Source organism: Malaya genurostris, chromosome 3 (genome assembly GCF_030247185.1).
Source record: "Malaya genurostris strain Urasoe2022 chromosome 3, Malgen_1.1, whole genome shotgun sequence".
Lineage (NCBI taxonomy): Eukaryota > Metazoa > Arthropoda > Insecta > Diptera > Culicidae > Malaya > Malaya genurostris.
Genome location: NC_080572.1, coordinates 230,482,685 through 230,505,602, shown reverse-complemented (window position 1 = coordinate 230,505,602; position 22,918 = coordinate 230,482,685). Strand labels below are relative to the sequence as shown.

The 22,918-nt window shown below is 38.6% G+C and overlaps 1 protein-coding gene across 22 annotated transcripts in view; it reads left to right on the top strand.

The window, feature by feature from the left end:
- The window catches only part of LOC131438815 (glucose transporter type 1), a 611,808-nt gene that overhangs the window by 543,484 nt on the left and 45,406 nt on the right, over positions 1-22,918 (top strand). For 20 of the 22 annotated variants that reach the window (XR_009230992.1, XR_009230990.1, XR_009230991.1 and 17 more), the window contains 2 exons: positions 7,149-7,373; positions 19,283-19,422. Coding sequence is in view for 19 of the 22 variants with exons in the window: in XM_058609122.1 (XP_058465105.1) it covers positions 7,149-7,373; positions 19,283-19,422 (365 nt within the window). In the remaining 3 variants the exon portion in view is untranslated. The remainder of the gene's footprint in view (positions 1-7,148; positions 7,374-19,282; positions 19,423-22,918) is intronic. The other 2 variants (XM_058609117.1, XM_058609114.1) reach the window with 1 other exon arrangement.

Sequence of the window (22,918 nt, the reverse complement as noted above, 5' to 3'; positions counted from 1 at the left end):
AATCGTACATAATGGTTATTTTGTGCTTAGTATGTTTCCTTTTCATTCATATTTTGTATTAATCGACGCCTTGGTTTTCAAAACCTTGTGCTTTATTCGATTGTGCTATTTGTCTACTCTAAAAAGTTGGTCGTCTTTGACAGATATACATTTGTTGATGCTTTCGATGAACAATGAAATAACAATTGTCGCTAAGGAATTTTACCAGTTGAAAATGCAATTGGCCTCAATCCAACAGCCGATTAATTTTTCTTTTGGCTCTACACTCAAGCAAATTGAGTAGTAAAAATCATAAGGCAAATCTTATGATGCATCAAAAATCACCAAAATCATAATTTCATAAGATTAATATGAACAATATACCTCTGCAACATACATCTCATCTATCACTATAATAGTTTTCATACGAACAACATATGAACTCCACAATATATGAGAGAAGTTATGTTTGTTATAGAAATTTCGCACAATATTCCTAAAAAGTTCGTATGAATTTCATAAGGCGTTTTATTGGAATTCCAATTTTCGTGATTTCATAAGGCGGCCTTATGATTCGCTTACGATATTCTTGTGGCTAAAAACCATACGAAATCATTATGAAATTCCATATATTTTTTGCCTGAGTGTAATGCTAGTTAATTCCAATACGACAGACAGCGAAGGGGTTAAAACAACTGTCCAATTTTCTGGCAGCGATGCCAGGTGAAATTTTAGGCGCCTGCGTATTAGAAATGGTCCTATGCGACCTCAATATTTAGAAGTATGACGAAAAAACCAAACGAAAACCCTACAGTAATAGCAAAAGTCATTAAAATGGACGATTGTTTATAAAAATTTCCAAAATCTGCACAAAAGTCGGCTTAATTGCAAAGTCTGCTAACAAACGAAATTGCAAATTTTCATACCAATCTGCAAACCTGGCATCAGTGGTTCTGACGCTCATTATTTCGCTATCCTGCGACGATTCCGTCGCATTCTATGTCCACCTAAAAACCACTATAGATACTTGGCAAAGATAATCAGGCACAGCAACTGACACGGAACCGCAAAACACCCTAATTTTAAATACATTCCAGCCAATTCGGGGGTTCCGTTCAATAACCTAATTTTAGGACTCTAGGTAGTTTCCGAAAGGCAGGCGCAAAAAAGTACTTAAAGATCAGTTATATTTAATCTACAGTTTAGTCGTATTGATTCAATTTCAGATTGATAAGGTTCACTTAATTTTAGCTTATTTAACGAAACTCTCGCTGTTGGGTGGTTTTGCTTTTTGTATTCAGACAACAATGGAAGCAGTGAATGAAAGAAAAAAAACAAAAGAACTCAAAATCAAGTAAAACAAGTCAAATAATAGGTAGTTTGTATTTTCCGTGTAGGCTACATTGCCAGTTAATTTTCGCTTAATAGTCCATTGGACTTTCTTTTCACTGGACTACAAGTGAAAACCTCGCTACGTGACAACGTGGAGTCGCCGAAGTACGGATGAAAATCCTTTCTTTCTCGCGAAATACTCAAATTTTCACCGATACAACGTGTTCACTCGTTGAGGGTTTTAGTGAGTAAAATTGATTGCATATTAAACGAATTTCGCAACAAATCGTATTCGGAGATGGCAGCAGAGTTGCCAGGTACTTTTGACCAAAAATCGGTATTAGACTCAAAAATCTTATCTGTACTTGAATCAAAACAACATTTGTATCAGAAAATGAAGTTTGGGGTTCATTTTAGTGAACAAAAAAAGGTCCCACAACCACAATTCGTCGTTCCTAAACAAAGCGAAGCAAAGTCCTGGCATTACATTCCTTTTGTGGAATTTGGCCTTTCTGTTTCAACAGACTTCGCAGCCGATTCTTATACCGTTTTCGTTTATTGATCAGAGCAGCCCGAAAGCTGACCCAGAGTCGCCCAAACAACGTTTAATATGTTTGTTTTAGCAACCTGAGGTCGCTCTAGAGCGGACTCCAATCGCGTAGTTTCGCTCTGAAAATTTTTTCGGGTCGCACCACGCATCCAGCCGAGTTTGTTTATTTTATCTTTTTTTCATGAGTTGTTGTTTAGGGCGCGTAAAACGTGTTCGTTTTACTCGGAGTCAGAGTAGCCCGCGTCTAGGTTCAAAAACGAAAACGGTATTAGTGTACAGAATCATTGCATGGCTAGTACTATGGATCCTACTGACACTAAGAATCCTTCCAGGTCGGGGCACGAACATACGACAACTGGCTTGTAAGACCAGCGTCCTATGCATTGAACCGCCAACCCGGGACAACCTAACCCTAAACGTTCCTAAACAAACCAATGCCGAAAATCGGTAGTTATCAGTATCAGTAGTCAGTTGCGTACCAAGAAAATTTGGCAACCGACCCTCCCCTCCCCTTGATACGCCACTGTGAATAGTGAATTATCTGTGATACTGCATTGAGGTCAAAAATCGCTATCAAAACCGATAAATTTGTATATCTGGCAACGTTGGTTGGCAGCATTCTTCCCCTGCACACGTCGACTTTCTCACAAAAAGCCACGTTGCATACAATGCTTTTCCAAAATTGTCTTTTGAGAAGGGACAATTTTTTTTCAAATGGCTCTAGTCGAAAAATAAAACAAAAAAACGTTCTGCATGAGTGATTTTTACAAAATAAGTAAAATTTTCGAATCAAAATATTACTAAAATACCTATCGACCTTTACACTGAAAAAAAATCAATTTGAAAAATTTAAAGTTGATTAATAAAAAATACCAATAAAAATGAAAATTGTTTATAGTTTATAGTGGCAGCACTGTGTAATTAAAATCAGCATCAAACCTTTTTAGTGAATTAAAGTGTAACCATAAAAGATTTGTTAAATTAGTGTAAACTCGGAAGTGTGTTTAGCTTTACCAGAAGAATGAGCTGTTGTGTTCCACACTGGTGTCGCACTAAGCATTTCTATCCAAACTTGACTTTTTTCGGTTTCCAAACGATCCAGTAATACGTCAACAATGGAATCGATTTTGAGTTTAATATGAGATATTTCGATTTTGCCATCAATTAATTGTTTGTAAGTATTAATATATAATAAAAAAATGCATCCACCAAAACATTTTTCATGTTTATTTCAAATCAACATCCAAACAGTCTAAAGATTTAAATCCAAAAAATATTTTTTTCTTAGCATAAAATTATTCAAACATCTTTAAATATGGCTACACTGTAGCCGATACGTTGGTATTTATTCCACAGGGCGAAAATGACGAGAAGAATGATTCGAAAGGAAGAATAAGAAGCCAGTTGTCAGGTCTTGTCAGATAATTTCATAGATCTGTATAAATCTGTTTTAAATTGAGAAAATCTGTATAAAATCTGTACTCTGTATTAAATCTGTATGAGCATGTAAAAATCTGTATAATACAGATAAATCTGTATAAATGGCATCTCTGCTTAGAGCGCCACTAATCTTCTAAGACAAGACCTGACAACTGGCTTCTTATTCTTATTTCCGAATCATCTTTCTCGTCATTTTCGCCCTGTGGAATAAATACCAACGTATCGGCTACAGTGTAGCCATACTTTCAGATTTTTTAATAACTTTATGCTAAGAAAAAAAAATTTATTAAATTTAAATTTTTAGACCGGTTTTTAGTTTGAAATGGACATGAAAATTGTTAATGCTTAAAAACAATTAATTGAGCTTTGATGACAAAACACGAAATATCTCATGTTGAATGCAAAATCGAATCCATTGTTGACGTATTACCGGATCTTTGGAAACCGGAAAAATTCAAGTTTGGATAGAAATGCGACCACAATGTGGAACACAACAGTTCATTCTTCTCGTAAACTTGTAAACACTTCAATTCACTAAGAAGAAAAACGGCTTGATGCTGATTTTAATTACACAGTACTGCCACTATAAACATTTATTATAAATAAGATTGAAAAAAGTGAAACATTCTCTGAAAATTTTCATTTTCATTGGTGAGCTAAAATTATACATTTTTTCAAACTTGTTTTCTGATTTTCTTTATACTTGGCATCATTGCTCGCGTGCCCTGTAAAAGTTTTTTCTTTTCACAATGTGCGGGTAGCAACATCAGAATAAGCCAATCAGAAACTGGTCAATTTTGGAACAAAAGCAGCCCCCCCATCTGTCAGGTCTTGTCTCATGTCGTTTTCGCTTGAGAAAACTGAGACTGACCCAGGGTTGTTTCATCAAACAAACACTTTTCACGAAACTGTGTTGATTTCGCACTTAGCAACGGGGGTTTGAGCAAACCTGATATAAAAATCAGGTTTGAAACTGTCTCGATTTTCAGTTCAACAACGTTAAAACTAGGTTCGAAACTAGCTTACATACTGCCACGATTAACACTGGTGGCGAGATAGGGCGGTTTTGGCTGTGTTTGGAATTTTCTCACGAAATTATGCATGGTGCAAGTAAACATCGGAACAAAACATGGCTAAAAATTCTATTCCAAAGCTTGGTAAATATAAAATAAAACTTTGTTCTCGGTGGATGTGATTCGATAGATGATCCTGAATCGCTCGATGCTTATACTTTTCTTTCCCATATCTTCTTGTTTTCCCAAATAATGATAACCACACTCACACGTAGAAAAATCTCGCCACCTGTCCTCGGTTTCATATACAATCGTCAAATTTACAGTCTTTCAAAATTTCGCCAGGCTTCTTGTTTGTTTTTTCTCGTCAAACTCATAAAATGCAACACTTCCATTGGAGGATTTCTAGTAATCAAACTTGAAAATTCGACTTGACATCTCTGCCAGGAGTTGGACAGTTGTTTTAACCTCTTCGCTGTCTGTTGTACTGAAGTGTGCAGCATTTTTATATCAAACATTAAAGCGAATAGAAAAATAAATCGTCTGGTGGATTAAAGGCAATTACAGATTTAAAAGGTAATATTCTCTAGCGACAAGAATTATTTGTTCGTTCACTAAAAGCATCGACAAGTATGTAACTGTCAAAGACGACTGAATTTTTAGAGCAAACAATTCACAATTTTTTTATGGTAGTTTATTTTTATTGACATGTTTCGGGTGAAGCACGTGGTTTTGAAGACAAAGACGTCGATTAATACAGAGTATCATTGTTTAATTATTCTGGTTTTCGTTGACCACCAGTGAAAATTACAATAATAAAAGCCTTAATCAATGAACGCCTATTTGAATTACTAAGTTACGAACTTAAAACATTGCGCTAAATTTCATGTGATTAGAATTTGTCTAACTTCTGGAAACATTTTTTTTTAAATCGAGATTAACAGACGCGGGTTCATCGCTAATCTTGGAATCCCCTATCTGTATTTGGAAATGAAAAAAGTTTCCCAAAAACAGTAAGACTAGACAAAGCTGTAAACGACAAAGTTAATACTTAATACTGAAAACGTTCGAAATCTCCGACAAATTCAAAACAATAAATCAACGCAAATGGTTTTTTTTTGTTCGTCTTTGCCGAACAGCGACAAACGACCGACTTCAATCATAGACAACCTGAACCGTGGAAGTTCTGCACAAATAATTCCCTACAAAACCGTTATTAAGAGCCTTGCCGTCGAATGCCACTCGTCGAGCGCACTGATTGTCATTTATCATTTTCCATTGTCGAATTTGTTTTCCTTTTCCAACGAGCTCGGAGTGTACCGGCTGGCACCAAGGTGTCCCACCTCCTGGAGGCAGATTATGATCATCATCATTATCATCATTATTATTCTGCATTATTTTTTTTCTTTCTCTCTCTCTCTTGTGCCATTACACCGTACACAGGTCCGTTCGTAATAATCTCATTTTGGTGTGCCACTTCGATTAAATTAATTTAATCAATCGGATGACCACCAAACCGTACCAGCTGGCCCAGAGCCTCCAGATTATTCAGTTACATAAACAGCGAGTCATCAGCTCTTCGAGGAAAAGCTATAAATTAACCCGATAATCCGAGTGGCTTTGTGAAATACGACAGACAAAAAAAAACTCGTTGCACTCAGTTTGCGGATTCAATTTATGTTCCTTTGTGTTCAATAGCCATCCCACCATTTTTCCGTTCGGGTTTCAGTTTCGACAACATTGATTCACAATCACCACTACAGACACCCAAACAATCAAATTAGTCTGCTCTCTTTGCTATCTCTCTCTCTCAAAATACCATTAATCACCGCCCTTCGCAAAAAAATACAAAAAAAAACAATCAATTCAGCAATCCAGAAACAGTACTTCACATTTTTCGAAGCGTTCGGTTCGCCAGGGGCCATCAATCAATGCGACGATCCTCTCAACTGTTTCGCCTTCCTGGCGTCGGCAGTTGCAGAACACTGGCAACACTGTATGTCCCACGCTGCTAGTTTATGCGATTCCATTATACAGACTTCAATCCACCACGAAACAGCCTTCGACCCCACATTAAAACGTGTAAATAACATTCGCTTTTTGGTTTAAATTGCGGTAGTCGCTGCTTTCGCTGCAGCCTACTACGATCACCAAACAATCACAATCACAACGCTCGAAGCTGACAGCAGTGTTGCCAACCGACACGATCCATTCGATTGATGGTACCTGCATACAAATGGCTGCCCAACGTCAGCGAGCCAGAATGTTTCGATATCCTTATGAACGAAACTCTAGCCTTAGCAGTCAAGTTGAGTATTTTGAAAGTATGCTTCTAATTTTACCCATAAGTCACCTCTTTTTCAATCGAAAACAATTGAATCTCAGTACTTCCTCTAAAGTCAAGTCACGACTGATGCAATGAAATTGAAGCATCCCACCAGCAGTTAGAATTCTCTGTAGTATTAGGTAATTTGTTTATTTTTCATTTATTTTATTTCCTAAAAGTCCTAAATTTTCATAAAATCATTACCTTATTGGAATGGGATCGGAACGGACCGAAGACATGATCCGCGCTACCAAATCGATTACCAGCCAACAAATTTTATTTACATTAATCGCCTATCAGTTCTGTCTGTCTGGGTTTTGGTATATCCTTGTTTATTAATTTTAACCAACGGTTCTTTTCCGTTTTTGGTTTTGTTTTTGTTTACTAACAAGAAATAAACCACTAACTGTCATGAGAAAAAAAACAAGGAAACGAACAATATATCCCACCCCTCAGAAAAAGCCTTTAAAATGCGGGAACGCAACGGACTATTACACGCATAGTTTAGGAGTTTTTTGGTTACGTGCAGGAAATGATCGACTGGATGTCCTACCTGTCGGTGGTGTCAACGCTGGGGTTCGTGGTGTTCTTCGCCGTCGGGCCGGGCTCGATCCCGTGGATGATCACTGCCGAGCTGTTCAGCCAGGGGCCGCGACCGAGCGCGATGGCCATCGCAGTGCTGGTCAACTGGATGGCAAACTTCGTTGTTGGAATTGGTTTCCCAAGTTTAAAGGTGAGTAGCCATTTCGTGTTCTATTTCTAACGTTGAAGTTGATTGTTGTATTGACGGTTTTATCGCAGTCTCTTGAGCAAACAATATGTTTCGGCCGATTTTGATGCTTCCGTAGCAAAATTCGAGTTCGGTTGTTGCTCCTAATATTTTTATCCGGTTTTTGCATTCAAAAACTGTTGCGGTTTGAGATTTTCTTATTTGACACTAGAACGGAATAATGCTTTTAAAACAAAAGTTGTTACCAGGAAACATATTCTATGTACTTTTGACTGACAAAACCCCGTGCTACAACAATCAACTTTACGTCCTATTTTGGTTGGTTAAATCAAATAAAATGTTCAATGTTTATAGTTAAATATATGAGAAAGTCAGAGTATTGTGAGTGGGTCATGCTTAAATTAACAATCCGTTAGTACAGGTCTAACAAAATTTTCTTTTATCGGTCATGTCTTGCGAATTAGACATTCCATTTGTATCTGTTTTGCTTAGTTTCGTCAAGTTTTTTCGGATGGAGATCTCATCATCTATGTGTGTATAAACATTCTCATGAAAGAACTCCAGAAAACAGATCCACTTTTCATATTTTATCTGCATATTAACAACTCGCACCATTCAAGTTGATGGGAACTCTAGAATTTTTTGTTCAGCCACTTTCAAATGGTTTAATTTTGAAACGGTTCTACATTCAATAGCGCATATGCAGTGAAAGTGCGAAAGCAGTGCAATCGCCTTTCATGAAGGATTTTTAATGAAAAGCACAATTAAAAAAATCTATCTATCTCTTTCAGTCGTAGACCACGCGGGTCTCTGCTGTATACAGGAGGCGTCTCCATTCAACTCGGTTCATTGCTGTTCGCCGCCAGCCTCGGTAGCTGCGAAGGGTCCGCAGGTCGTCCTCAATTTGATCGATCCATCTTGCCCGCTGTGCGCCTCTTCTTCTTATACCGGTCGGATCATTGTCGAGGATCATTTTAACCGGGTTGTTCTCCGACATTCTAACAACATGCCCGGCCCACCGTAACCGCCCGACTTTGGCCGTTTGGACGAGGGTTGGTCCTCCCAGCAACTGGTGCAGTTCATGGTTCATTCGCCTTCTCCACGTACCGTCTTCCATCCGCACTCCGCCGAAGATGGTTCGCAACACCTTCCGTTCAAAAACACCTAGTGCGCGTTGATCCTCCGCAAGCATTGTCCAGGACTCGTGCCCGTAGAGGATAACCGGTCTAATCAGCGTTTTGTAGATAGTTAACTTCGTACGACGGCGAATTTTTCTCGATCGAAGCGTCCTGCGCAGTCCAAAGTAAGCACGATTTCCTGACAATATGCGTCTCTGAATTTCTCTGCTGGTGTCATTATCGGCAGTCACCAGTGAGCCCAAGTACACGAACTCGTAGACCATTTCGATTTCATCACCACCAATCAGAACTCATAATGGGTGGCTGACGTTATCTTCTCTCGAGCCCCTGCCTTTCATGTACTTTGTCTTTGACACATTGATGTCTAGTCCGATCCGCTTGGCCTCTGCTTTTAGTCCGATGTACGTATCTTCCATCTTCTCAAAGTTGCGTGCTATAATATCAATATCATCAGCGAAACCAAGTAGCTGGACGGACTTTCTGAAAATCGTGCCACTCGTGTCTATCCTCGCTCTTCTTATCACACCCTCCAAAGCAATGTTGAATAGCAGACACGAAAGGCCATCACCTTGCCGTAGCCCTCTGCGAGTTTCGAAGGGACTCGAGTTTATCCCCGATACTCGAACAACGCACATCACTCGATCCATCGTAGCCTTGACCAATCGTATCAGTTTGTCCGGGAATCCGTAGTCGTGCATGATTTTCCATAGCTGTTCTCGATCGATTGTGTCGTAGGCTGATTTGAAATCGATGAATAAGTGATGTGTGGGCACATTGTATTCGCGGCACTTTTGCAACACCTGGCGGATGGCGAACACTTGGTCCGTGGTAGCGCGTTCGCCCATAAATCCTGCCTGATATTGTCCCACGAATTCGTTTGCAATCGGTGAAAGTCGACGGCATAAGATTTGGGAGAGTACCTTGTAGGCGGCGTTCAGCAGAGTTATCGCGCGGTAATTGCAGCAATCCAGCTTATCGCCCTTTTTGTAGATGGGACACACGATTCCTTCCATCCATTCCTCCGGTAAAATCTCGTCCTCCCAGATCTTGGTAACGACCCAGTGCAGTGCTTTCACTAGTGCATTACCACCGTGTTTTAGTAGCTCGCTTGGTAGTTGGTCAACGCCAGCGGCCTTATTATTTTTCAACCGGCTTACCACCTCCTCCACTTCTTGGAGGTCTGGGACCGGCAGTCTATCGTCCTCCGCACGCGTTCCCAAGTTCGTTACCGCGCTGCTACTTTCGTATTCCGCCACATCGCCATTGAGGTGCTCGTCGTAATACTGCCGCCACATCTCGATCACCTCACAGTCGTTCGTGAGAAGATCCCCGTTGGTGTCCTTGCACATATCGGCCTGTGGCACATGGCCTCTGCGCGAACGGTTCACCTTCTCGTAGAACTTCCTTGTGTCATTAGCACGGAACAGCTGTTCTATCGCTTCGCGATCTCAGTCTTCCTGTTGGCGCTTTTTTCTACGGGATACCGAGTTTAGTCTGTTCCGCGCCTGTCTGTATCGCTCCTCGTTTGCTCTCGTCCGGTGTTGCAGCTTGCTCGCCCAAGCTGCATTCTTCTCGGCCACTAACTGTTCACATTCGTCGTCGAACCAGTCGTTCGTCACGTTCGGAGCCGCCGTACCTAGCATTGCTGATGCAGTGCTACCTATGGCAGAACGGATGTCTCTCCAGCCATCTTCAAGAGTAGCTGCACCAAGCTGCTCTTCCGTTGGTAGTGCCACTGCCAACTGCTGCGCGTAATCTTGGGCTACTCCAGCATCCCGGAGCCGCGCGATGTTAAACCGCGACGTTCGGTTTCGACGTTTGGTAGCCACCGTCGAAAGTTTTGAGCGCATGCATACAGCAACCAAGTAGTGGTCCGAATCTATATTCGCACTGCGGTAGGTGCGAACATTGTTGTTGTCCGAGAAAAATTTTCCGTCGATCAAAACGTGGTCGATTTGGTTTTCGGTCTGTTGGTCAGGTGATCTCCAGGTAGCTTTGTGGATATCCTTGCGGGGAAAGAAGGTGCTTCTGACTACCATTCCTCGGGAGGCCGCAAAGTTGACACACCGTTGTTATTCGATGCGGCATGCAGGCTGTTCGGCCCGATTACCGGTCGGTACATTGCCTCCCTTCCTACCTGGGCATTCATGTCACCGATGACAATTTTTACGTCTGTGCGTGGGCAGCCGTCATAGGCTTGTTCCAGCTGCGCGTAGAATGCTTCTTTCTCGTCATCGGGTCTCCCTTCATGTGGGCAGTGCACGTTGATGATGCTGTAATTGAAAAAACGGCCTTTAATTCTCAACTTACACATCCTAGCGTTGATCGGCTGCCACCCAATCACTCGCTGACGCATCTTGCCCAGCACTATAAAGCCTGTTCCCAGCTCGTTCGTTGTGCCACAGCTTTGGTAGAAGGTAGCCGCTCGATGTCCGCTTTTCCACACCTTCTGTGCCATCCAACAAAGCTACTGCAGCGCTACGACGTCGAAGCTGCGAGGATTTAGTTCATCGTATATTATCCTGTCGCGGCCTGCGAAACCTAGCGACTTGCAGTTCCATGTTCCAAGTTTCCAATCGTAGTCCTTATTTCGTTGCGTGGGTCTATGCCGATTGTTCCGAATCGTATTCTCTCCTGTATCATTCGTAATAGGTGTTTTACGGGCGGCTTATTAGGCCTACGCCAACCCCCTGTCTCGTGCTTGCTCTGTTTAACGTCCCAACTAGCACTAGGACGATCCCGTTGGTGGGGTTGCCACCTTGGATTTAGCTGGACGGGATGCAGCATTTCATACTCAGCCGCTGGATACCAGAACAGACGCTGTTTGAAGCCGCTCCTTACATGGAGTACAGACGCTCCGACATCCTCTAAAGAGGACCCCCTTCCCTGTCAGCATACGACCAAGGTCCCACCGGGGTTGGTTACCCGATCGCTCCTATGGTTGCCCGTACCCCAGCCGGCACCGCGGAGAGGTAGGGATAGGAGTTACTGGACAAGAGGCTAAGAACCACATTGGGGCCTGAATTGCGCATTGTCCAGTCGTTTACCAACCAATTGAAAAAAAAAATGGGCGGCAAATGTAGAACCGATTAAAAATGAATTTCTGTGAAAATATAACCTTCTATATACCTTCCACAGACTGAAAACTTATACACTGACGAAGGTTGCAAAAAGCACACCGAAATACCGGTATCCTCTGGTACACACAAACCTCCGTTTACGAACACTTTTTATACGTTACCTCTTTTTAAGTAACTCTTTTTACGAGCCAAATCCCAAATAACGTAAACTTTTTTTACGTACCTACTTCGTAAAAACAGGTTATGGCATACATCGAAAGCGATTTCCGACTCCATGGAAACTACTACAATATGGGTATTTTTAGAACGGGTTTAAAGAGTAGATTCCGGAAAATGATGTTTGAGGTATTTTGGAAATCCAAGATGGCGACTTCCGGTTGATCGATATTCCTCGAAAACTCTTACAATATGGGTATTTTCGGAACGGAATTGATGAGTAGATGTCGGAAAATGATGTTTGAGGTGGTTCTGAAATCCAAGATGGCGGCTTCCGGTTTGTTGATATTCCTTGAAAACCCTTGCAATATGGGTATTTTCGGAACGGAATTAATGAGTAGATGTCTGAAACGATATTTGAGGTGGTTATTAAATCCAATATGGCGACTTCCGGTTAATTGACATTCCCTGAAAACCCTTACAATATGGGTATTTTCGGAACGGGGTTGATGAGTAGATGTCAAAACACGATGTTTGAGGTAGTTCTAAAATACAAGATGGCGACTTCCGGTTTATCGATATACCTTGAAAACCTTAACAATATGGGTATTTTTGGAAAGTATTTAATAAACAGATGTCGCAAAACTATGTTTGGTGTCGTCTCGAATTTCAATATAACATACTCCGGTTTATCGATATGCCGTATAAACCCTTAAAACAAAGAAATCCGAAACATATTGGATACCAATAAACGATGTTTGAGCTCGTTTCAAAATTCAATGAGGTGACTTCCGGTATAGTGTTTTAAAGGAATACCAAGTTCAAGGAAAATGGCTGAACTTTCAAAAAATACTAATAAACCGGAAGCCACTGTTTCGTATTGTTTCAAAACCACCTCAAATAACATTTTTCGACGTCTACTTTTCAATCTCTTTCCGAAAGTACCCATATTGTAAGGTGTTTCAAGGAATATCAACAAACCGGAAGTTGCCATCTTGGATTTAAGAACCACTTCAAACATCGTTTTCTGACATCTACTCATCAATCCCGTTCCAAAAATATCCATATTGAAAGGGGTTTCAAGGAATATCGACAAACCGGAAGTCGCCATCTTGGATTTAAGAACCACTTCAAACATCGTTTTCTGACATCTACTCATCAATCCCGTTCCGAAAATACCCGTTGTGTAAGGGATTTCAAGGAATATCAAGAAACCGGAAGTCGCCATATTTAATTTTAGAACCACCTCAAACATCGTTTCTGACATTACTCATAAATCACGTTCCGAAAATATCCATATTGTAAGGGTTTTCAATGGATATCAATCAACCGAAAGTCGCCATCTTGGATTTAAGAACCACCTCAAACATTGTTTTCTGCTCATCAATCCCGTTCCGAAAATATCAATATTGTAAGGGTTTTCAAGCAACATCAACAAACCGGAAGTCGCCGTCTTGAATTTCAAAACTACCTCAAACATCGTTTTCCGACATCTACTCATCAATTCCATTTCGAAGATACCCATATTGTTTGGGGTGTTAAGCAATCTCAATAAACCGGAAGCCGCCATCTTGCATTCTGAAACGAGCCCAAACATCATTTTCTTGCACTTACTCTTCACATCCATATGATGCACGGTTTCTACAATAATTACACAAACCTTTTTTTACGAACAAAATCCCAAATAACGTAAACTTTTTTACGAGCTACCTCTTTAACGAACCCCCGTTTAGTTCGTAAATGGAGGTTTCGGTGTACTATCTCGTGACATTAGTGGCGAAATAGTGAAGATATTTTTAAATCTAATGCACGGAACGACCGAAATTAGCCCTGCGCCTAATTCGTATTACTGTTTTTGAATTAATCGATTTTAAGAACAAAATTTCCAAAATAACTATTAAATTAGTTGGCCCTCAGAACTTACATTGCTAAAAAAAAACTCTTTTTTTTAGAGAATGTAAAATCAAAATTTCAATCCAACATGAAATTCTCATTAGCAACTAATTTTGTGATTAGAAGCAGAAAATTTGACTCTATCTATCTGTCGCCATCACTGCTGAGAGATAGCACAAAAAAAAAACAAAAATGAAATTGATTTTAAAGCTTGCTTCATTTAGAATTGGAACAAATTTTTGCTCATATTGTGGCGCTCCTGGTGGACGGATTTGGAAGTTCTTGGCGCCCACGTGTCGGTGACAGTGCACCATATAGCTGCAGAGTGAAGAAGTCAATTCAACCTTTCATGTTGGTTAAAAACATTTTATGTTTCTAATTCAACTAGAAAATTAGTTGAATGGAAATGGAGTACGCCTTAGCTGAGAAATGACAGCACGTTTAATTGGAGAATTCAACTAAAAAAATAGTCATTTCAACTCATATTTTAGCATTATAAATTGAATGAGAATTCAAAAATAACTAACTAAAATCAGAAAATCAACAATTTTTTTCGGTCTTTCCGTGCATAATAGGGGTGTAGTCCTACGTAAACAGTTCGAACAGCCTCATGAAATGTAGTTCTTCAAATTCACAACTTTTGAATTACAATAGCCAACCTCTACTTCCTCAATATGCTATAAAACAAAATTTTAGAGCGCATAGTTGTCTAGAAAAAATAGAAACATAAAAGGAAGAATGGAATTTGCTGTCAAAAATCACAGACTGATGGTCGATGATCGGACTTACAAATTCCTGAACCCGAAACCAATCTTTGGGATAGTTTTCGGATCGAGTGTAGTCTATATTTTGAACGGGTCATTTCGCCAAATACCATTTTGCCGAACGTCGTTTTGCCGAATGCCTTTTCGCCGAATAGGTTATTCCGCCGATATTTTTTCATTTTCACTAAATAAACGGAAAATACCTCAGACATTTGCCTGGTAGATACACCTATGCGAATGCTTTGATGCTCTGTAGCTAATAAAGTCAACAAATTTTCATGGGAGCTTCGTTCTGTGATTCATGAATCAATCTTTATTTAAGAGTATAAGAATCAAAACTTCAAGAAGTACAATTATAGGTCAACAAAACGGGAGTTAAGACTATTATCTTTCGTTTTTTATTTCAAATCAATTCCAACTACGATATTAAGGTAATTGCAGGATTCGGCTAAAATACTTTCGGCGAAGCGGCATTCGGCGAAATTACCCTTTCGGCGAAATGATTCTTTCGGCAAAATGCTCCTAACCGCTCTATTGATTGATAATCATCAAAATATAAGCGATGAATTCCAATCATTTTGTTCGAAGAATTCCTAAAATGGGTAACTAATCGTCAGACTTCTCATACTCGGATTTGAATGAAACTTTGCACACGTCTTCGGTATGACAAACCAATTAACTTATTTTTTAATTGTACAAAATGATTTCCATGAAATAAGCAGTAGGAAATCGATTCGGCATATTATTACTTCCTAAGAAATACACCGAAAAAAAATTCTATGCTATTTCAAGAATTAGAAAACTAACCGAAATAGTCATTGGGAAAGCTGTATCGATAGATTAAGTCTACCAGTTATTCTACAGGGCGAATTTAGGAACGGCACCCAATTATAATGTAAGACGTATTCACGTTTAAAATCTAGGAATTGGTTCTTTGAGTTAGGTTAGGTCTGAAGAATTAGTTCATATTGTAAAAGATGCCGCTTGCCTAAGGGTGTTTTTTTAAAACTTGCTGATTTGAAATTTAAATAAAACGCAGTCCAAATTATAAAATGAAGAAAACCTTTTTCGGTAGATAATTTTTTATGGCATTTAACATTTAAATATGGGTTTTTGCAATGACTGAGTAGAAACAAATATTGGAGAAGCCAAATGAATGAAAAACTTACAGAAAAGATGATTTTTTGGAAAAAGATACGCCTGGGGACAGGACTCGAACCTGTGTTCTTATGCATTCCGTGCATACGCGCTACCCTTTTCGTCATCCTAAGCGGCAGCGCGTATACACGGAATGCATAAGAACGCAAGTTCGAGTCGTGTCTTTGAGCGTATTTTTTTCCAAAAAATCATCTTTTCTGTAAGTTTTTCATTCATTTTGCTTCTCCAATATATGTTTCCACTTAGTCATTGCGAAAACTGCACTTAGTTATAACGACTTTACGTCAAACCAACTAAGAAATTATAAACCATTTAAATATGATTTCGGATATATGACCGCCACGACTATTTTTCACGAAGGTCATTCTGGAGGTCCATTTTTCCACCACTTTATCAAGCATTTGAGGGTGTTTTTCAGCAATGACACGTTGAATATTGGTTCCCAAAGCGTCAATCGCTGCTGCTTTAGAGTAATTCCAGAAATGCTTAACAGATCATCAGACTCGACCTTCTCCGACTTGGATGAAACTTTGCAAATGGCTTCAGTATGGCAAACCATAAGTTTTGAACCGATTGAGAGGTCAATCCGACTCATGACTGATTTTTAAAAAGGGCGTATGTACTTTTGCATATCACGAAAATTGCCTTTTTCAAATCGTTGTAACTCGGAAATCGTTAACCAAAGCGTCAATAGTTGCTGGTTTATCCACCTAAATCAATGACTTGACGTATGGCCACAAAAAAATAATCGAGTGAAGGTCAATTCACCGGACCATTTCTCGAAATAATGTTGTCGTTGAAATGTTCTTTCAATAAGTCGATTGTTTCGGCCGCAGTATGACAAGTGACACCATCCTGTTTGAAACCACATTTCGTCCACATCCATATTTTGAAGATTTGGCAACAAAAATTTATTGGTCATGGTTCTGTAGGGTATTCCCTTCACGTGTGTTCCCTTCACGATAACGCGTCGTCCTTCCTCATTTTTAAAGAAATAAGGACCGATGAATGGTGTGTCGTTTCCATTCAACCAAAAATTCGCCTCATCACTGAAGAAAATTTTGCGGCGATAAAAAAGCGGATCTTCGACCAAATGATTAGGCGACCAATTACTGAACTCGCGGCGCATGCGATGGACGTGTGGCTTCAATGTTTGCACCAATTGATTTTGTATGACACCAAACCCAGATCTTTTCGTAAAATTTTCCATCAAATCGATGGACAAAGTCCAACTTCTTGCACTTCTTCGACAATGTCATGAACGACAGCAATATTTTCTTCTGTACGCACTCTTCTCATTCTTGTCGATGGCTTGGCATCAAAAAGACTGAATGTAGATCGAAATGTGGTAATTACTTTCTTTATGGTGGTCTTAGACAGATGATTATTTGTACCATAAAATTCACGAAGTTCTCTGTAAATATTTTTAATTGTGCCCTGATTTTGAAAATAAATTTCCACGATTTTGAGCCGTTGTTCTGAAGTTAACCTATTCATGATGATTTGCCAAACAATACTGAGTAGAGACGTCACTTTGCACTGTCAAAAAAAAATTAGAGGGTTGTATGCAAGACACGACCGATCACGATTACATTAAAAAAGAAATAATTCAATTTACCCATAATGAATACAAAAATAAAGATGATGGTGGATTCGCTAAACAGTGACAAATTACAAACTTACTCTACTTTTAGTGTTTGGATTTTTTGCGAATTATGAAATTGACAATTAGATTCTTTCAGAACAATTGACGTTGGCGGTGACCCGAGTTTAGTAGGGATTCAAATGATACATGAAAAATCGCAGATCAGCTTATCTTGAGTTTATCTCTAATACTATATTCTATTGCACAACTTTATACCGAATCTATTTGCGCGCCACCGTGTTGTATGTAAATAAAGATTTCAGTATGCACACTGCCCGTTGTTGAATGTTGAATGAGTTGAATGAGGAAAATCCGTCAACAAATCACAGAACTACAAGCGCTTCAAATTAGGTTCGAAAAATCTATCGCCGACAGTTCTAAATTGGCCTGCTAGCTACCGGAGAATCAAGATAAACAGCTAACTTGTATTCAACACCAGTGAATACGGTTCCAATACACCGCACACATACAAAAGCAACTATCCAGCGAGCTAATGAATGAATGTAAGTTTCAGCTTTGTCGTCCACTCACCTTCGCTGGCAGCAATGACCAAACTAAAGCAGAAATGCGTTCGGGCATATATTTATAGATACGCTTTTATGCTACAGTTCATACTGCGCAAATCGGACGAAATTATGACATCATTCACTGCGACTGTCATTGGCTCATGAAAACATAGGTTAATTCAAATCAATTTTTCAATGGTATGCAACTAAAATACTTAAACGACGTTACCGCATAAGTTTACTGAAGAGTAAGCAAAAAAGACAATCAAAAGTTTGAAATAGGCCAAGAAATATTTTGCAGCATGTATTTGTAGATTCCTCTTCATACTACGCAAAACGATACGGTGTTTTTTATGCATGACGCAAAGCCTTCTATGCCGAACAAGAAATTTTGTACAACTGGGATTGGTGGATGAAAACATAGGTCGATTCTAACCATTTTTTTTCAAAAGTATGCTATTGAAATACTACAACAACGTTGCCATACATGTTTAAGTTTAAAGTTTCCGAATCGATTGGTTGTTAAATTATATCAGTCCATCAACAAATGATTGAGTTATTAAATTATGACAGAAAAAAAGTTACGCGGCTATTTTTGAAACTTTCAATTGACACCCGGCCCCGTATAGCGAAGAGTAAGGCATTTTTAATGTCAAAAACTTTCAGACAATGGAGTAATCACTACTGAAGAAACAAACACCCGTTAGACTCGTAAGTAACGGAAACTTGTTTTTTTGCCTTTCTCATATAGAAAGGTTATGCAATCACTGTGAAAACCGACTTTTGAACCGAGGCCCGGAGGGCCGTATGTCATATACCATTCTTGTGGTCCCATACAAAATTTCTGAATATTATTTGGATCCGACTTCCGGTTCGAGAGTTATGGGGTAAAATGTGCCAAAAAAGGAAAATATGTGTTCTAACTTTTCCCATAGATGGCGCGACCGATTTTCACAAACTTAGATTCAAATGAAAGGTCCTGTGGTCCCATACGTAATTCCTGAATTTTATGCGGATCCGACTTCCGGATCCGGAAATATAGGGTAAAGTGGGTTAAAAATCGTATACCATCACTGAAAATGGGGAAAAACCTTAAAAAAATTTCTAAATCGACCTCAAATCTTTTCCAATTGATAGTTTTTATCAGTAGACGGTCAAACAAACCGATTTCGGTTGTTCTTTCAAGAATCGAAGAAAATTGATTGATATGAGAAAGGCATCATTACACCACTAGGTGGATTAAAACAGGTTTTCGTTAGCAGCATCAAATCACTGGTCAGATCAAATATTTTCTATCAAACCTATCAACTGTTGAAACCTCTTTGAACGATGATCCTATCTTGATTGCGTTTTCAATTTCCTTTGTTTGGCTTCCATATGTCATTTGTGCTAATAAATGGTAACAAAACATTTTCGCACTGAATGAGAAGATCTATCTTCCCAAGCGATCTCCAGTCAAAATACAAACAGATGAACACAAATAATCATTTACGCAATTGAACATTCGAATATTAGTAGAATAAATTAAAATCAATAATTCTTTCGATAACGCATATTTATTCTCTTTTCAGACTGCCTTGGAAAATTATACATTCCTACCGTTTAGTGTATTTTTAGCAATATTTTGGATATTTACATATAAAAAGGTTCCTGAGACCAAAAACAAAACGTTCGAAGAAATTTTAGCACTATTTAGGCACGGGAATGGAAGGTAAGATTTTTTCTCAAACCGACCGTCACGAACCACTAAAACTAGTTCACCACCAGTAAGATAATTATCAAAAAAAAATAATAACAGCAACCTATCCTATAACCTTATAAGCTCATACCGAAACAAAAACCATTAGAGCTACCACGGCCATCACTAACCAAAAAAAAAAACTACTGTAAAATTTTCAACTTGCACCATTCACATCGGAAAATATTGCCATCCAATTTCCCTTCCTAACGTATCGGTATAAAAAAAAATAATCCTTCAATAACATCATTGGCATCGATAATGCAATGTTGGCTTTGCCTATCGGTTCTTTCTGACAAGATCTGAAAACGTAAAGTCAACTTTTGTCTAAAAAACAACCCAAGCTTAACCAAATTGCACAACAACAACAACCCAAAAAAACAACTAACTCTAACTAACTATCATAATAAACGGTTCAGAATCGTCCCAGTAGCAGAAATCCGAGCAGCACCGAAGATGCCACAAGCAAAAATCAAGCGGTATAGGGTCAGACAGGAGCAAACTTTTCAGACTAAATTTATCGATACCCAGGAGCTGGAGCAAACAAAAAATCCACTCAACTGGAAAGTTTTACCTGAATGCAATAAAAATGAGGAAAAAATAATCAACCCAGCACTGATATCCTAACCCTTCCGTTTTCCCGCAGGTATTCCCAGTCAGTCCCATTTCAGTTCCCTCACGAAAGGTCGAATTACTAGATAGAGAGAGAGAGAGAGAGAGAGAAATATCATTCACCATTATTTGAAAACTTCCAACGATCCCTAAATTACTTCTCTTGTCTTTTTGGAATCGTTGGTGCACCGTCTACTTTTTACCGAACACACAGAACATTGCCAATCTTTCATTGTTTGAATCTTACTCAATTTCACTTCACCATTGTTCCACGCTATCGCAAACAAAAAAGAAGAAGAAGAAGATGATGAAACAAAAACACTAGACTCCCACACAGATCGGCCATCGTCAACTTTTCAGCACCGAAACAGTTTCCGATGCAAACTTTATCGGCGATAGTTCTAGGGTAGCTTTTTTCCGGATTTGCGAAAAAACGCGCCAAACAATAGAACTTCATTTACTGGACAGCCGCGTGTCCGTTTCATTCCGTCCTTTCCCCCCTCTCCGACCAACCGGTCTTCCGTCGGTCGCATATATCTGCAATGGAAAGTAATTCGATATTGATGAAAAGTTCGGTCCGCCGAACGCCCCGAAGGACAACGAACGACACAAACTGTTGTCGCCACCAATCATGGCATTGTGGGAAAAAAAAAACTCATCCCGAAACCCGTCCCCCTCCCCACGACCGTCGTCGCGACCAACATCGGACCGTGGTGAGAATGGAAAATTGTGTAAACAAGGGTTTCCCAAGGAACATAAGCTTAATCTTGATTGGTTTTCCCGGCTAGGCATGTATAGCAAGCAATCCATGGAGTATGGACAAATTTCACTTCAAACAAAATCCAACCGGATGTTTTGAAGAATTTTCAAACGTTTCAAGCTGTTATTTTAATAGAATAGATATTAAGACGGTTGGGAAACCATTTTAAGACGATTTCACAACTTGAGGCAATTTTTAGTTTGGACAATTTCGAAAGCATGTAATCTTGAGACGATTAAGAGACAATCTAGAAAAAAATATTGTGTCAATTTTAGAACCAAGCAAGAATTTTGAGTGACTTTTGAAACATTTCGCAGCAGGCCTATAGTTCTGAAACATTTTTGTAACATGTTGGAAACTATTATGAAACGATATTGTGGCTTTTTTTGGAAATTTCAGAGCATTCTGGGCTGAGATATTTTAAGATAATTTTGAGTCAACTTTGAACAACTGTGAGATGAAGTTTTAGAATTTTTAATTTGAAGAAAAATTTTAAATTCCAATTTCGGAACCATTTTGAGACAACTTTGAAACGTTTTTACCCGTTTTGGGTGAGTTTTCAATCAATCAATCAATAAAGCTAGTCTTCATACAAAATCTGAAACAATTCAATAAGATAATTTCGAATTATTTTACAAGACTTTATGAAATTTTTTGTTCTGTTCTTAAAAATATCTAAGATCAGTTCGGCAATGACTGAGTAGAAACATATATTGAAGAGGCCGAATGAATGAGAAACTCACAGAAAAGATGATTTTTTTTAAAGATGCGCTCAGAGACAGGACTTGAACCTACGTTTCTAGGCAATCCGTGCATACGCGTTTACCATTCCCGCCACCCAATATCTAAAAGTTTTCAAGACCAGATCCAAGACGATATAAGCCTGCTACAAGACGACGTAGAGACAATTTAGAAACAGTTTTGTGAGAGTTTCGAAATAATTTTGAAACAATTTTGTGACTATTTCGACAAATTTTCTAAATAATTTTGTAACAAATAACCACATAACAATTCCATGATCGTTTTGAATTAAATTTAAATGACTAAAAGCAATTGGGGTAAAAAACTGTAAATTGAGTGACTTCAAAACAATTTTGAGCTACTGTGGAAACAGTCTTGGAATAAGTTTTAAATACCATGGAGACGATTTTGAAACAGTTTTGTGGTAGTTCTCCGACAGTTTGATACAATTCTTTAATAATTTCATAACAATTCAAAGGCAAATTTAACACAATTTCCAAACAATTTTGAGATTACTTTGAGTTTGTTTTGAAATGATTATGAATTTGATTTGGAACAATTTTGAGACATTTTTTAGATAACTTTGAAACCGGTTTGACACAATTTTGAGTCCATTTTGAAACAATTTTGAATCGATTTCACAACCATTTTGAGACAGCTTTCTCACGATTTTGAGATTGTTTTTAGCCCATTAAGAATCTATTTAGCGAAGAACTTGAAATAATGTTGAGACCACTTTGAAAAAAATTTGATTTTTATTTATTTTTAGACAATTTTGAGCTCAGTTTTAGACAACACTAAAACAATTTCGAGATAATTTTAAGACCATTTGAAGACCATTTAAAAAAGATTTGAGAGCCTATTTTAGGGTTTGTGTTAAGACCTAAAGCAATCTTGAACTCAATTTTATACATAAAACTGCTAACGAGCAATAAACGGAGAGAAAATGTGAGAATGAAAGAATCAGTGTTGGTTTGAAAAACTTTGAAACACTTTGAACGATTTTGATTGAGTTTTGAGTCAATATCTAAAAATGTTCAAAACCAGATCCGAAGTTTTAAACCTGTCTCGATACAACATAGAGACAATTTTCGAAACAATTTTGTAATATTTGTGAAGCGGCAATTTTGACGCAACTTTCAAATAATATTAGAACAAATAACCTTAGAACTGGGGTGAAAATATTCTTAATTTTGTAACCCTAAGAAAATTTTGAATTTTTTTTATACTGTTGAAACAGCATTAGGATAAGTTTTAATCACTTTGAAGACTATTTTGAAACAATTTTGCGACAGTTCTCAGACAGTTTGAGACAATTCTAACGCATTAACTACCATATTTGTGGAGTGGGGTTGT